Here is a 17,271-nt window from a genome sequence, read left to right on the forward strand (position 1 = left end):
GATAGTGGACACAGTCTTCACATGCAACGATGTTAGATGACAAAAACAAAACAAAATTTACTGATAATTTGAAAATCAACGAGAACAATGGACCAATTCTTTTCTCATCGAATTCAATCAAATTGATGTAACAAACAAAGATTAAAAACCAGCACAACTCTGTCTAAGGTCTAATGATCTAATGGAATTCACTTAGCTCTCACGCCGAGTCCGTTGGTTTCAGCGGAGTCAAGAGCCGTCGTCGATTTCGTTGACTGGACGTAGTTTCCGGCGAGAAAGTCAAAGAGAATTCCGGCGCCGAGCCCGGCGGCGAGGTCGATGGTGTAGTGGCCTCTGGTTCCGAGCAGCCTGACGACCTGAAGCGCGTTGAGCGCGTCGAAAGTCCAAGCCATTCCACGCCTCTTCACGCGCCTCATGTCCAGCGAGGCAATCACCGACCCCGCCACGTGGCCCGAGTAAAACAAGAAAAACGAAACGTTTCCGACTGGAAAGTCCGCCCCTGAACCGATGAAACCCAGAGGAAGAGGAAGCTGAGTGGAATACCCGAGAATACCCCTGCACGTGAACATGAACACTGTCGCTATCGTTGCCCTCGCTCGTCCTTCCACCACAAATGTCCACAGTATATACACCGTTTGCATCCCCACAAACACCTGGATTCAATTAAAATAAAGTAAAACTAAGAAAATATCTCCTCTATCTATTCTATACTTATTAATTAAGAAAAATAATCATAAATTTAAATTTTGTTTTGCTAGTATCCAAAGTTTTAAGACTGTACGTTCCGATTAAAAGCCGATTAATTAAAAAAAATAGAAAATATCTACTCTGTAATAATTACTTAAAAAAGTTATCATGATTTTTATATTTTGATTAAAGTAATCGAAATTTAAAATTTTGTTTAGCTAGCATTCAAAATTTTAGACTCTGCATAAAACATTGACATTGACCGGGATTGTACATGAAAACCTAAGGGAAAAAAAAATTAATAACAGTAAACGAATTGATTGAATAATTACGGTGTTGAGGGCGGCGAGGAGAGTGTTGAGATTGGGTGAGTCGGCGATGACGCGATGGAGTCCGCGCGTGGCGACGAAGCCGATGTCGAAGGGAGGAGCGGAAGAGGGGACCATCAGGAGCGTGTACTCCACGCCCATGAAGAAGAGAAGCCCCGCGGCGGCGGCGCACGGAAGGCGGTAATTCGTCACCACGTGCGCCACGTCAGACGGCGTCCACGTCAGGAAATACGCTTTCTTCATGCCTTTTCCGGTGGTGGTCTTCTTCGTCTTATCGTTGCTGTTATTATTGTTGTTGTTGGATGATCGCCTTCTGATTGAATCGACGCCGTTCATGGAAGCAGACGACGGACGGCGGAGATTGCGAGCCAAGGGTAGTGGCGGCACAGATCTGCCTCACTTTACTAATGTCTCTCTCTCTCTCTCTCTGACTCGCTTTTTGCCAAAAACCAAGGTTAAGATTTAGAGAGAGGACTTGGTCTTATTTCCAATTCATCGTTCTTTGCTTTAATTGGTTGTTCGTTATATTCTATGAAAAGATTGAGATGAGATGACACCCGTTTAGTTCCCACTTCCCACCCACTATACTTAAATTTTCTATAAACTATTTGCACAATTTTTTTACTTTGGTCACTAATTCACTTGTTTTGGGAGTAAAATAATAATCAAATTATCAAATTATTCTATAATGTTTTAATCACATAAAAAAAAAAAAAGAGAATTCAGTCTTTTTAACTAATTCAATTAGTAAATAGTCAAAGTTTTAATTTGATCAAATAACTAAAAAAAATTAACATGTTCCAAACAGTTTTATGACATGCAATTAGTGATATATTTGCAGATGTAAGATTTTTCTTAGTAAACAATCATGAATTTTTTTTAAAATTTTGATTTAATTTAATATCGTGAGGGCATTGTTTTTAGAATTTTAAAGTGAATTTTTAATTTGATAATTGAAATAGTATAATCGATATAGAAATATACTTGTTGATAATGAATGAAATAGATAGATAAATAGAGAGAAGAATATTGAGAGAATCAAGCTCGAACAAATTATTTTGCGTAAAGAATAAGAGTAAAGCTATTCGGCGCGATTCACGATCCTGAAACGAGCCACTCACGGATTGACACGTGGATGCTCAGTGCCACGTGTCAACCCGTGAGTGGATCGTTTCAGATCGTGAATCGTGCCGAAAATCTTTTCTCAAAGAATAAATCATATGGTTTTTTCAGCCTTATTAGCATATATTAATTCGTCAGGTTTAATTATGTTTTACAGATTTAGTTTTTCTCTACGTCCACTTATTGATAAATATTAATTTTGGCTAACTTAACAAATGGCATAGCTTTGAACTTGGAAGACACGTATGGAATATTTTATTTTAAAAAAAATACGTTATACATAATATTTTTATAGTGCTTTTTTTGGTAGCTTGTGGTATTGAACGCACATTTTATAGTTGTTTGTTGGGTTGGAAACTATTATTTGCTATATCATAAAGAGGTCGCAGACCTAAGCAAATTAGGCTAATACGAAAAGTTAGATGCCTTAAAAATGCAAACTTGTGCATATTTGTTAGAGAACATGTCTATCATTATCATCTTTCTTTGTACATATTGAAAGAAATTCGAGTAATAATGACGGAGTTCCCAATTTTTTACCGTACTTCTCACGGTTCCGTATTGTGGAAGCGACAAGGATAAAATTTTCCTATAAACGACATGTCGAACCCAACTGATTCGAAAAGTAGCACGAAGAGAGGGAATCTCTACTTCAGTACACGTGTATGACTGACATCTTTTAGCTGTCAGTTCAACGTTGTAAAATATTGATCTCTCTCACCTTATAAACCTTTTTTTCCCCCAATTTTACTAGTATCATAAATAGCCCTTTAATGAGTGTGGCAAAACATAAAGCTCTATTATTTACCTTAGGTATAGATGATTTATTTGTAATGTTAGTGGTCTCAGATAAATGTATTGTGCGATTATACGATACACGATATATTTTTGTCGACGTGGCTGAAATTTATTATGTGATTTTACAAAGACAATGATGATAAGACCAGCTGTGAAGAGTGTCCGAAATTCAATTCTCACACCCAACCAAACAATTTCGTGGTCCAAATTTGTGTATGTATAATAAATTCCACCAACATGGCCACATGTGAAAGTGAAATATAATACAAAATACAAATTACTAAAATTATCATACTATTAAAATGAGCGTGTTCGGCGCCAATAATGGTGATCAGTATTACATAGTTCGATATGTAATAAAAAAAATATATTGAGATCTAGAGTCTTTAGAATTAGGTAATCTGAAATTTACGTGTTATTCAAATAACGCTATCGTATCAGTATGGTAATCTTAATTAATTAATAAATAATAATAACATATACCGTTAACTATTATTAAAAATATATATATATATATATATATATATATATATATAAAATGTATCATAATATGATTTTTCGTATATGAATTAGACTATTTATTACTGAATTAAAAAATCAAAGACTTCCACTTTCATGGTGTAGTTTAATATTTCAGGTCATGTTATTTATATCACAACTACAATATATACAAAGTCAAAAAGAAGAAAAAAAAAAAAAAACCTTGAACATATTAAAGCACTACTAATAAGAAAAGAGAGCGAGCCTCAAGACCCTGATCATGTCTGTGAGAGAGACGAGGCCAACGAGCAAACCCTGTTGATCCACCACCCAGATCCTGTGCACGTGCTCGCTCACCGCCATGTCGATGACGTCACCCAGAGAACTCTCGGCTCGACACGTCACCAGGGTTCTCTTCGTACCATAACCGCTGTCAGCAAAGAGAGGGCTCGTTTTGACCGCCTCCGTGAACTCCAAAACGCTCAGTGGCAACCACGTTTGCAACGTCGACAAGTGGCAACCTTTCAAATCAGTTGACGAAAATGTCCCTACCACCTTCCTTCCTCTTCCCTAAAAAAAAAAAAAATTTATTAATAAATTAAAAAAAAATTCAAATTTGAGCTATATTGCTATAATAAAAAATAAATAAATAAAAAAACACAAAAACCTAGTTTTCCTTTTTTTTTTTAAAAGGCTGATTTATATAATTTTTGGGGTAATTGGTTAGTTTACATTGATGAGTTGGTGGTGCTGGTCTTGTGGGATGATATCGGAGTCTGTGACGATCGGAACGGCGTTGAGCTGAGCGCTCCTCATTGTCTTGATGACGTCGATGAGTTTGGTGCTGTGAGTCACAGCGAAGACGGTCTCGGTGATGGCTCCCAAGTCTTCGACGGAGTTGGAAGCGATGGCCTGAAGCCGAGAAGAGTTGACTCTTCTGTTGAGAAACTTGAGAACGTCCATTTGAGTGAGCATTCGATACGCCGAAGCCGATTCGACGAGTTCGGCGCCGGAGGTGCTTTCGATTCGGCTGTCGATTGGGACCAGAGCTCTGTGGATTCCTTTGCTCAACACTTCCATGCACTCCATGATGCTATGTACGTACGTGCAATAACATATATACGTATTCATAAAAGTTGGAAAATAATAATCATCGAGTGTGTTATAAAGGATAGTACCAAATGAGAAAAAAAAAATGAGTACATGTACGGGCCGGGGCTCCAGGTGATAATATTGAGGCCTTTAAGTTTTCAAATTTTCAGAGTAAAAAATGTAAATTTTTTAGAAAATGGGTCAAAAGTGTAAATTTTTAGGATAAAAAATGTAAATTTTCTTAATTAGGCCAATCCAAATATGGGGCCCCAGGGCTAGCCCACCTTAGGCCAAGACGGGCAGTGTTTATCTATATGCTTAAATAATCCCTCTTAACATTGTAATCATCCAAAAGCTCATATTTCCACACAGTGATACGCTGCCCAATATATATACAATACAACCATATACTATATTTTGAAAGTTTAATATGATCGTAGCCTACTTTACTTATATCTTTGCACGGTCTCAAAATAGTGTCACATATCACGGATAAAATGATGTGATACTATTAATTGAGACTATATAGTAAAGTTATAATTATTAAGGTATGTATTTTTTTTTTTTGTACAATTAAGAGGTTAATAAATTTTAGCGCTATTTTTTTTAATTTGTTCCTAATTATTATTATTATTAGTATTTTTCCGTTAAAAAAAATCAGTTAATTGGTTAATTCCAAGTGCTTGGTAAAAATTGACGAGAAAACCCAGTTAATTTGTCTAGTCAAAGTTTCGGTCAAAGAACTGGCTGGTCATTACTCACTTATTTAATAGATAGTATTGAGAATTGAGAAATATGTTTTTGTCATAAAAAAAAAATCAAGATTTAAAGTCATTGTAATAGATTTACCTCGTGTTAGGGTTAAAAGTCCAGAGACTTAATCCTTCGACACAATGGCCGATGATAGAGGAAACCTCGACGGCCATTTTGCGGTCGAGATCGGCGGCGCCGGAGTCGGAGTCGGCGATGTGGGCGAGGATGTCAACCATGGTGACCATCCCTATGTACTGCTTTCTCACCGAACCGGTCTGCTTGTCGGACTCCATAATCATCGAACCGCCGGCTCCGATCCACTGACCCGGCGGCGCCGCCACCGGAACCGCCACAACCCGGTTCGCCACGAGCACGTTCATCGTCTGAGCCAGGCTCGCCGTGTACGGAACTTCCACTAGCCTCTTCGTCTTTCCATCCTCCAATATGTCCTTCACTTTCTTGCTTCTTATCTTTTCTTCTTCTTTTTCTTCTTGATGTTGCATTTTTTTTTATTTTTTTTTTCTAAGCTTGGTAGATGTGTTTTTTATGTTGCGAATTTAGTTGATGATTGGGATTTGATTTTCCTTACTCTTGCTATATATTGAGTTTATGAATACACGTGTTGAGAGAGACGGTGTTGCATTTGCATGCAGGCCGAACTATCTCAATATAATATATATAAACAAACCGATATTATGTTGCAAGTTATATCAATATAATATATAAAGTATAAACAAACCGACTTATTATGCTTCGACGTACGTCAGCTGAAAAACAAACCGACTCATACTTAATCATAAGACTTTACCTGGGTCCCACTTAAAATATCTACAAACATGAATAAAACAATGTGCAAAACAAATTCAATGTATAGTTGTCTATCCTCTTTAGATAACTCAAGCTAAAAAAGTTGTTTTTAATTGTTTTTGTCATGCTATAGATATTTGTGCGGTACATACTTCAATAATTTAATATTTATCTTTTTATTTTTCTAAAATCTTTTCTCATTTTAGAAACAATTAAGCTATGTAATATCTTCTTGGTGTCTATCTCAATGACTATGTCTATCTTCTACTACATATGTATTTTTATTCTGTAACTTCTTAACCCACATAAAAATCAAGCAGCATAATTTGTAGAGAACGATAACTCAAGCTAAAAAAGTTTTTTAAATTATTTTTGTCATGCTATAGATATTTGTATGGTACAGACTTCAATGATTCAATATTTATCTTTTTATTTTTCTAAAATATTTTCTCATTTTAGAAACAACTAAGTTATGTAATATCTTCTTGGTGTCTATCTTAATGACTATGTCTATCTTCTACTACATAGATATTTATTCTGTCTATAAATACGTATGTAAACTTTAAATTATATTCACTATATCATTCCTCTTCATCTCTGCATATTTCTGTACTATACTCTTACCTTTATATTACAGCTATCATACTTTCCTATCAAACAATTATGTAAGTTAAGAATAATTACTTTTCTTACTCAATCTTGATCTTGAACGCCGGACTTAGCCCGTCGTACATAGTTTTCCCTTACTTTTTAAACAGTTGGTCAAATACTTAAACATCTAAGGCAACAATATATTTGAAAAGGTCTGTTAATCAGTTTACTGCAATCTTATATCCTTATTTTTTTTCCCCTACTGACACGCCATTTTTGTTGTCTAAAATATTATTTGTAGGGGCTAGGCTGACTTATTCTCTTTTGGACCTTTGCTCTCTAAATAAGTTGAAATCTAAAAAAAAATTGTGTAGTCTCATTGATCGAAAAGGTTGGTTTCTATACTTCCATTTTGCTTCTTATTTACATGATGTTTGGTTCGTTGCAAGTGTAATATGAATTCATAGCTGTGGACTTAATATTTTTTTACTATTTACTCATAACCTTTTGTATTGTGTGTTCGTCACGTATCTTTGCCGTATTTGGAATAAATAAGCTGTTTTCGTTTCCTTTTTTAAACATGAATAAATAAGTTATTGCCCAGAGATATGTTTTCCTCATATTTTATTAAACCTATATTTAAACTATAAAGAATCGTTGGAGTTACAGGAACTTTAGAGATTAAAAAGTAGAATCAAACAGTGTACTTACGCATTGTATTTACTCAGAAATATTATATCATGCTGACATAAAGTTGCGTTGCATCTGAAAAGATGTTCATATTTTGTACTTTTCTTTAATTATCAAATGAGAAATAACTTTTAAAGTATTTGTTTTACTAATAAACTTTATTTCAAATGATATGTTTTATTATGAAACATTTCTTCTGTTTTATATTGAATTTTTATTTTATATATTGATCGATTATCGGTTATTATCATCTTTATAAAGTTCTAAACATAATATAGCAAATTATTTGTTTCTTTAAACTGCGGCAATGCGCGGGCAAACCAACTCGTGATATATAAAACAGAGAGTAAGCGTAATTTATGATCAATTGTGATTTTTTTTTATTAACGTAATAATTACATGAGTTCGAATAAAAAACAATTATGATCTCAAAAGAAATGAATGTTAGTCAAAGTTTGGCCGACACTCATGTCGTTTGTGATTATAATTGTTCGTGCAAAACAACACAGCTGCTTATTCAAACGCTTGTTTAAGAAGAAAAAAAAAATAAACCCTTGATTGATGCCTAAGGGGCATTGTGCTAAAGTGTCATATAAGAGCCAATTCACACTTGATTTAAGACGTCGTCGCAAATCTTTTATTTCTTGTAGTGAATGTAAAACACAGTAACACACCAAGAATGGCCACAAAACTAAATGACAAATATAAAAGTATTAAACTCCCATTAATTAAGAAGTCCAAAATTCAAAACGGCAATTCAGTTCAGTGACCAAAAACGTCATTCACAACTAGAGTATCCTCGTCCTTGGAGTCTAGTCTCAACCATGAACTTAAGCATTAATGAAAAAAAGGACAACGGATTAGAAAGATAGTAAAACGTGTACATACATCTCTTATTGAAGATTGCAAATAAGAAAATAAAAGCTTTACTCGATTTGGAGGGTCGTGATTATGGAGACCCACGTATGAAAAATCGTCCAACGATAACAAACTATCCAAACAAACGTACTCTTTAAGCGCTCTCATGATCTTCATAAAGTTTTTGATTGAATAAGACAAGAGGGCTCAAAATAATATATATATAAAAAAAACGTTCACTAAAATACAGTTTCAATTGTACTTGTCACCAATATATATGAACGACTTGTTTTTGATACCCAATGCTTCTCAATTGTACTTGTCCCCACTCACCACTGGCATGTGTATATAACTATATATGCATTTCAATAGTACTTGTTTCCGGACACAAATATGAACATATGTGTATGTGTATAAAGTGAAAGCACCAAGGTGATATGAGCGAACAAGCATTATATATTAATAAACAGAACAAACCTTCATCTATTAATCATCCTTGAGAGACGGCCATATGCGATGTGCTTCTGTAATAATTGATTTGTCAGGCTTCAGAAACATCTTTGCCTTCTCATTGTTCACGTGACCACATTAAAATGAGTGAATTTCTGTAGTAAATATACTAGTATCAATATCCTAGAGACAAGAGCAATATACATCCCGTGACCACATTAATGCACAAACATTTCAAAATTCACCCTCATTTCTCGTGAACCTCATAAGTCGCTCGCTTCATTTATTCACCAACCAAAATCAAATGTCATTTAAATCTATATCCACTCCATATATATATACAAACATATAACGTAAAACACTCAAAACTCATACACACACTCTCGTCACACCAAAATAACATCCAAACAAAATGGCTCAAAAGTTCAAACTCGTCTCACTAGTAATAATACTAGTCTTATTATTCCCTCTCTTACCCGTCTCCCAGCCATTCACCGTGATAATGTCGGACTCCGGTTCTCCGTCGGCCCTGATGGACGGACCCCAAACCGGGTTCGGGTCGAACAAGGACGGGTCGAAAACCGACCCGGCGGAGCAAGAGGCGGTTTATGACGTCATGCGAGCCACGGGAAACGGCTGGGCGACCGAGATACCGGACGTGTGCCGCGGCAGATGGCACGGCATCGAGTGCATGCCCGACAACAAAAACGTGTTGCACGTGGTCTCTCTCTCCTTCGGAGCCCTCTCCGACGACACCGCTTTTCCCACGTGCGACCCCTCACGCGCGCACATCTCGCCCTCCGTCACGCGCCTCCCTCACCTCCGAACCCTCTTCTTCTACCGATGCCTCACCCAAAATCCCCAGCCCATTCCCTCCTTCTTGGGCCTATTGGGCCCAAATCTCCAGACTTTGGTTCTCAGGGAAAACGGCCACGTGGGCGAAATACCTCCCGAGTTGGGTAACCTTACTCGGGTCAGGATTCTTGACCTCCACGGGAATAGCCTCAACGGTTCGATTCCTGAGTCGTTGAACCGGATCACCGGTCTGTGGTCGTTGGATCTGAGCTCGAACCGGCTTTCCGGTTCGATTCCCGGTTTGGGCTTCCCGGTTCTGAGCGTCGTTGACTTCAGTCAGAACCTTCTCGTGGGACCCATTCCCTCCAGCGTTTCGAAGTGTCGGTCTTTGGTCAAGATTGATTTCAGTCGGAACCGGTTGACCGGTTCTATACCCGAGTCGATTGGGGAGTTGAAAGAGCTCACTCTGTTGGACTTATCTTACAATGGTCTTTTGGGCCCAATTCCGGGGTCGATGAAAAGCCTTGTTTCTCTTCAAGCTCTGATTCTCAAAGGAAACCGGATGGGCTCGATTATTCCGAGCGATGTGTTTCGAGGAATGAAGGGTTTGATGATTTTGATATTGTCGAATATGGGGTTTCAAGGCCCAATACCGTCTTCCTTGGCCCAATTACCGAGCCTGCGAGTCCTTCATCTCGATGAGAACCGGTTCAACGGTTCGATTCCCGTGGGGTTTAAGGAGCTGAAGAATCTGAGCGAGTTGAGGCTAAACGACAATTGGTTAATCGGGCTTGTTCCATTTGAGAGAGAGATGGTTTGGAGGATGAGGGAAAAGCTTAGGCTGTACAACAATTTGGGCCTGTGTTTCAGGCCCAATAGCGGTTTGGACTCGTCGCTCAACTCGGGAATCGGTCCGTGTGACTCGGCTAAACCGGGTTCGCCTAGATCGACGATCCAACATTTTGTTGCTGTGCGCGGTTCGGAGCAAGTGTCTTCTAGTGGCGCAATAAGGGATAGGAGAAGCTTTGTTTGTATATTATTTGTCGCCATGGTTATTCGTTGCATTTTATTTAATTAAGAATTTTGTAAGTGTAGAATAATGTTTTTTTTCTATTTATTAGTATTATTTACGCATGTACAGTCTGATACGGGTTGTTATCTCGTGAGAGTCATAAACGAAATGATTGAGATGTTTTCGTTGGGAAATAATTGTAACTCTTGGATGCAATGGGTTCGTTTTAAGACAAATGCTTATATGTCAATGTAAATTGTTTAATTTTTATTCAGTTTTTTTACGTTTATGTTTTTTTAAAAAGATTAATTTAAATAAAAATCATTAAGATATTATAAGTTTCAATTTAATAATGATAATAATTTATGTTTTTATATATAATCCTGTAAAATCAATAATAGCAATAACAATTAACGACACTCATTTGTCAACTTTAGTGGGCCTGTGGATTCAGACTGAAATATGGCGATATGAGATATTTAACAAAGAACTCATTTGAAGATAGTAATTCCCTGAATATAAAATATCTCACTTTTTTAATTTTCAGATAATTTTTCCATTATTTAAAATGAAGCTCTGGACTATAAAATGTTAAATGAAACTATAAACATTAAAAAATTTCAAATAGAACTGTTAAAAAAATGATAAATTTAAAAAATTGTATGTACAAAACCTGTTGGCCTGTTGCCTTACTATTTTGCCTAATCATGTAAGTCCAACAATCAAGAGAGAGTGGAAAAGAAAATGTCTGAATATATAATAATATAAAATCAAACGATCATGTTGTCAAGGTATCAAACAAAAATTTATTCGACAAATTAGTGACACTGATATTTGAAGGATTGAAGGAAAATGGTGACTTTTTTCCCCAATAGATAAGATGCTACAGAAACAAAGTTGATAATTAGACAACTATATCATAAAAGTGGAAAGTCCTCATTAGCAAATTACATTTGTGTCTCTGGGGTCACCAAAAAAAATTACTAGGAAGAGGGACTATAGTATAGAGTATAGCCTGACATCAATCATTGGTAGGCCTAACTACCATATAAATTTTAATGTAATGTGTGATGATATTATGCTATTTTACTTTTTGGAAGTATATTTGATTTATATAGTCACCACTACACTATATATACATTATGAATAGTATTTTATTACGTCCTATAAAATGCTAAATGCAAAACGAATCACAATTATCTGCCGGCTGTTTTCATATAAATGTGATTAAGTATGAGAATTACAAACAAGTACAGATCGACATTCACCAATATAGAAGATCGAATTGCATATATATAAAAAATAAAATTCCGCATAATATTATTTTAATATAGTAGATCCAAAAAGCACTGTTTGTTCCATTTGAATATGCATCAATAATATTTACCTAATATGCCATTTTGCTCAATTTATCGCCATCTACTTTTTTTTTTCTTTCTCTCCATATCTAACATTTTTTATGCGTGACGTTTCATGCAATCTTTGTTTACATTATTTTGATATGTGATTGGTCCCATTTAGAATGAAGACACATAAACTTGAAAGAACAGTCTGTAATTGTTTTGATGTTTTTTCTTGAATTGCAATCTTTTTCTCTCCTTCCCAGAAGATCATTGAAACTCTATCCCTACCATTTAGTTGTAGTCACGTGCTTTGAAATAAACATATCCCAAAAGCTTTATTCCTTCCCATGGGTGTCTGACTATCCCATTATCTCTCCGATTTCTGGAAAAAAAAAATTATTATTTTAACTCTTTATTTTAGAAATATTTTTATTTGAACTCTTAAAATGAGCTCTTTTCTGTTTTTGTATTGAATTTAGCAGTAAACCAAAACCATAATATACATCCTTTGCTTTTTTAAACTTATATTAAATCATCCATGTAATTGTAAATTTGTAATAAACATGCAATTGGGTTGCTTATATATGATAAAGTTGTTGAGTGTAACTGAATTTAAAATATGACAAGCAAAAACGCAGCATTTAGGTGGATGGAGCATAATTTAATGATCTTAAATAGCTGAAATTATTCTGCTGGGAAAGAACTTCATTTCTTTTTAATGAGACTCGTAATCTGTTCTTGAAGTCATGAAACTGCTAATCACTTGATATCAAATTTAATGGGAGAAAAAAACAACCGGAACTATGGGATTAGTATTAGATCACACTGATTATAATTGTCCAATTAGTCAACGTTTTGAGCAGTGAAAACTCCATATAAACTAGGGCATTATGATTTTTTTTAACTATTGACTTGTATATCAGAGGTAAATGTTAACCACTTTATTGCAATCAATCTATAACTATAACCCCACTTGCATAGAATAGATTATTTAACGCTCATTTATTTCCACTAGTTCAACGCAATTAAACCACAACAGCTATTCTTTCAATTGTTCGTTCAATTCAATCCTAACAACTTAGTTTCTCAATTTGACATTATATATTTGGCTTTGGTCATTATAACCCAAATGGATTCTGTAAAAGGATATGCTAAGCAGATTATGATTGAAAATGTAGAAACTTGTTATTGACGAAATTTAACCTATCTACATAAGAAAATAAAATTATGCCAAGATGGTGTATACATTATGTCGGTATTTAGAACTTTTACAAAAATTTATGTCGGTACTTCAATCAATATTGACTCGGTAAATTTCACAAAATTTAAGTCGAATTTATATCGAAGGTTTTGAAAAATCTATGATTTTAAACTCAGTATTTCAAAGGTTATTTTTTTGGAGTAGTATTTTAAAGGTAGTACAAAATTACCATTGCATTTGATACTTTTGACGTCATATTATGCAGAGAAGTCTCTTTCACGAAATAAGAAAACAAAGAATTATGCTTACGCCTTCTTTGAACTTTGATATATTTATTTATTTTATATATAATGACAGCACAAATAAACATAGATAATCTCTAGTCACAACACCAAATTAGATAACTTTTACACTAAATTTGGTGCAACTACAGTATTTTCACTTCAACCTATAACATCGAATCTCACACAAAAAATATAATATTTTTATATTTTCAATATTACTTCATATCAATTATATATTAGTCTCTCTATTAATTTGTTATGTCAATAATAATCTTATTAAATATTATATTGTTTTCTATATCAATCATATCAAATTTATTAGGCCAATAATAATCTTACAATTAAAAATTGTGCAAATTTGACGTGGAACTATTATATATATCAAATTTGATGTAGAATTTGGTGTGGGTTGGAACAAATCCACACCAAATATGTCTCATCCCGCACCAAATTTAATGTGGGTTGGAGATGTTCTTAATGAGTTTCTATCATAAAATATTGTGAATACACTAGAAAAGATAATATTAAAGTAGTAGTGAAAAGTGGTAGCTAATTTGGTCTACTGATAATCTCACACATTAGTAATGATAATATTAAAGTAATGGTGGATGATTTATTTCATTTTAATTTAATGTCCATACACTAAATCATGTAATCTTTAATAGTGTAACTGATAATGCTATAATATATCATGTAATCTTGACTAATAATATCACTTCTAAACAAAAATTAGTGAAAATGGTGAATTTTCATTTTATCAAAACAAAAATCACATTTTCAAAGAACACATATTGATTCGCAAAAAAAAAAAAAAAAAATCCATTAAATATTATGTAACAAGTTGATGGAGAGGCCATGGAGAGCATAGATTACTTCTAATAATTTATATTAAAAAAAAAAAATTAAAGTTATAAATTATTAAAAAAAAAAAAGTTCTATTATTTGTCATTATTTGTGTATTTTCAGGAATCGACCACATCTGGAGAAAATACTCGCAAATTAATTAATTAAATATACCCCACTAAGAAAAGAAAAACTAAAAAAGTGTAACAAGTAACAAGACTTTTGGGTGAGCTTAAATTTCACAATACTCTTTCTCAGTTCCGTTCAAAGTTCTTCAAATCCCATCTCAACAACACTCATTTTCAGAACTCCTAGATTTCGCTTTTTCTTTGTTGCTTGTCACTTAAACGGAACCCAGACAGAAAGAAGAAAGAAGAATCCGTACATTCTTCATTTTCCGAAAGACTTGTGCTTTATTTCCGCTTCGTCCTCTATCGTTCTTCGGTCTCTCAGTCTTCGACGAGCTTGGAAAATTGAAGAAAGAACGAGAGAAAAATATTCGGAGTGTTATCATCTCCATTATCCGATTTCGGTTCCAAACCACGAAGCGAGTGGGTTTTGTTTTGATCGGCGTTGAATATATTTTGAAAGGACATGGCTTTTCTCTGCTGTAGAACTGGTTTAGATCGGTATATTTCTACTCATTTCTCTACGACCCTTATTGTTAGAGAATTTTGGGTTTTGAACTTTTTTTTTTTTTTTTTTTTTTAATCACAGTACATGAACATGATGACCTTGAAGATTTCATAAAACCGTGAATTACTTGAGCAGTCTCGATATTAGGATTGGGAATTACTAGGCTTAGCTTTAAGGATTATGGAGCAAGTTTTTTTTTTTTTGTGGATTAAAATTAAATAAAAATAAAAGATTTCAAGCTCAAGTTTTTAATTTCCACTGAGAAATGGTAAATGGAAATATGAACTCAGAGATTGAGATTGTTTATCTGTTCATATCATGAATCACTTTTTCATTTGAGTAATCTGGGCATCCAATATTACAACATCTTAATCAAAGGAATTCCTTTTAATTTTTTTTTTTTTTGGTTAATCACATAACTTGTCTCAACTACTTAATAATGTGTTGCGTTTCTCGCTGTGTCGGAGCAGAAAAGATCGAGGAAAGAAGCAAGCGACGTGGCGGGTGTTTTCATTGAAGGAATTACACTCTGCGACGAATAATTTCAATTACGACAATAAACTCGGAGAAGGCGGTTTCGGCAGTGTCTATTGGGGTCAGCTTTGGGACGGATCACAAGTAATGTCTCTATTTTTTTTTTTTTGCCTATAGCAATTATGAACCGATTCGTAGCTTATCTGAGTGTGTATGACCAATCAGATTGCGGTGAAAAGGTTGAAAGTTTGGAGCAACAAAGCGGACTTGGAATTCGCTGTGGAGGTCGAGATTCTGGCGAGAGTTCGGCACAAGAATTTGCTGAGCCTGCGCGGTTACTGCGCTGAGGGACAGGAGCGCTTGATCGTTTACGAGTACATGCAAAATCTGAGCCTTTTGTCGCATCTTCACGGCCAACACTCGGCCGAGTGCCAACTCGATTGGAAACGGCGAATGGGTATCGCCATCGGGTCCGCCGAAGGAATCGCGTGAGTGCCTAAACATTATTTTTGTTTTTCGAAAAAATTACATGTTAAAGTGGGAAAATAGTTCCAGTTTTGCTTTTTTTTTTTTTCCTTTGAAATTTTTACTAAGATTGCAATCGTAATCGAATAGTGTAATCTAAAATAACACGTATTTTGTAAGTTTTAGATTACCTCGTTTTAACGTAATCAGAATATTTATAAAAAAAAAAAAATGTGATCATTAGGAGTTTTAGGACTAGTACTGGGACTGTGATAAACATTAATGCATCTCTCTTTATTTATTTTGTTACATAGCCAAAGTTTGTCCAAAACTAGTGAAATAGTCAAAATATGCAAGCACCTGACCCCGTGATTAAAGTTTTCGAAAGTTATAAATTACTTATAAATCGTCCAAAAAAAAAAAAATCACGTTGTCATAATTTATTTGACGACATAACTTTGACTTATTTTGCTGAAAACCAGAAACTTTTGCTAATCAATTAGTTATAATTTTTCCTATATATATATATTTATTTTTTGTTTCAGATATCTTCACAACCACGCAACTCCGCACATAATACACAGAGACGTGAAGGCGAGCAACGTTCTTCTGGACTCGAACTTCGTGGCCCAAGTGGCCGACTTCGGGTTCGCGAAGCTGATCCCCGACGGTGCGACACATGTCACGACGAGAGTGAAGGGCACGCTGGGCTACCTTGCGCCGGAGTACGCGATGCTCGGCAAGGCCAGCGAGAGCTGCGACGTCTTCAGCTTCGGAGTCCTCTTGCTCGAGATCGCGAGCGGGAAGAAGCCCATCGAGAGGGTGGGGCCCGCGGAGAAGCGCGCCGTCGCTGACTGGGCGTTGCCGCTGGCCCGCGAGAGGAGGTTCGACGAGATGGCCGACCCGAAATTGGGCGGGAAATACGTTGAAGACGAGCTCAAGAGGATCGTCTATGTGGCGCTCCTCTGCGCCCAGTCTCAGCCCGAGAAGAGACCCACCATGCTCGATGTTCTCGAGCTTCTAAAGGGAGACTCGAAAGAGAAGTTGGCCAAATTGGAGGAGGACGAATTGTTTAAGAATCCGCCGCCGCCGGAGGAGGAACGGAATATGGAAAACGACGTCTCTCGGGTGGAAGAAGAGAATACGGATTCGATATCGGAGGAAAAGGAAAACGATGGGATTGGGATCGCCTAACCGAAGCAAGTACTCGCTTAGGTGGTGAATTTTGTTTGTTGGGTGTTTGGGTTTTTTTTTTTACTCGGGCAAGGCGGTACTGGCTATTGAATTTTTTTTTGTTGTGTACTTGGTCTTGTCTGGGTTTTTTTTTTTTTTTTTGAAGTTCATTGCTTTGAATGATTGCTGTGAATTGTGACTGGTTTGTTTGGGTCTTTTTTTCTTTCATCCTTTTGGGTGTTTATGAATGAACATGTATACCGATAGGCGTGATATGTATGTTCATACACAGAATTGGAATTGCTGTAATTGTTGTGTGTATTTTGGCTTATATCAAAACCAAAGGTTTATCTATAGATATGAGCTACGCTATTATTCTAGGCCATTA

The 17,271-nt window shown here is 35.5% G+C and overlaps 3 protein-coding genes and 1 long non-coding RNA gene across 4 annotated transcripts; 2 read left to right on the forward strand and 2 right to left on the reverse strand.

Moving 5' to 3' along the window:
- Positions 1-16: 16 nt before the first annotated feature.
- Positions 17-1,550, reverse strand: LOC149386696 (phosphatidylcholine:diacylglycerol cholinephosphotransferase 1-like). The gene is made up of 2 exons (XM_089624933.1): positions 1,020-1,550; positions 17-653 (listed from the first exon to the last, which is right to left on the reverse strand). Exons 1-2 carry the CDS (start codon positions 1,350-1,352, stop codon positions 189-191), a joined length of 798 nt encoding a protein of 265 aa, XP_089481059.1. The 5' UTR covers positions 1,353-1,550; the 3' UTR covers positions 17-188.
- Positions 1,551-3,557: 2,007 nt separating this feature from the next.
- LOC149386697 (SNF1-related protein kinase regulatory subunit gamma-like PV42a) lies at positions 3,558-5,892 on the reverse strand. Its single transcript, XM_089626055.1, has 3 exons — positions 5,358-5,892; positions 4,149-4,509; positions 3,558-3,986 (listed from the first exon to the last, which is right to left on the reverse strand). The coding sequence occupies exons 1-3, from the start codon at positions 5,762-5,764 to the stop codon at positions 3,660-3,662; spliced, it is 1,095 nt and encodes a 364-aa protein (XP_089482181.1). The 5' UTR covers positions 5,765-5,892; the 3' UTR covers positions 3,558-3,659.
- Positions 5,893-6,666: 774 nt separating this feature from the next.
- LOC149386698 (uncharacterized) lies at positions 6,667-7,113 on the forward strand. The gene is made up of 2 exons (XR_016301495.1): positions 6,667-6,871; positions 6,961-7,113. It is a non-coding gene; the product is annotated as an uncharacterized LOC149386698 (long non-coding RNA).
- A 1,924-nt stretch (positions 7,114-9,037) lies between these two features.
- LOC149386699 (uncharacterized) lies at positions 9,038-17,263 on the forward strand. The gene is made up of 6 exons (XM_089626546.1): positions 9,038-10,528; positions 14,589-14,667; positions 14,750-14,764; positions 15,242-15,389; positions 15,471-15,733; positions 16,256-17,263. Exons 1-6 carry the CDS (start codon positions 9,070-9,072, stop codon positions 16,902-16,904), a joined length of 2,613 nt encoding a protein of 870 aa, XP_089482672.1. The 5' UTR covers positions 9,038-9,069; the 3' UTR covers positions 16,905-17,263.
- Positions 17,264-17,271: the final 8 nt, after the last annotated feature.

The sequence above is a fragment of the Urtica dioica genome, chromosome 9, assembly GCF_054948205.1.
Source record: "Urtica dioica subsp. dioica isolate 48M chromosome 9, U.dioica_male_clone48M_v1_H2, whole genome shotgun sequence".
NCBI lineage: Eukaryota > Viridiplantae > Streptophyta > Magnoliopsida > Rosales > Urticaceae > Urtica > Urtica dioica.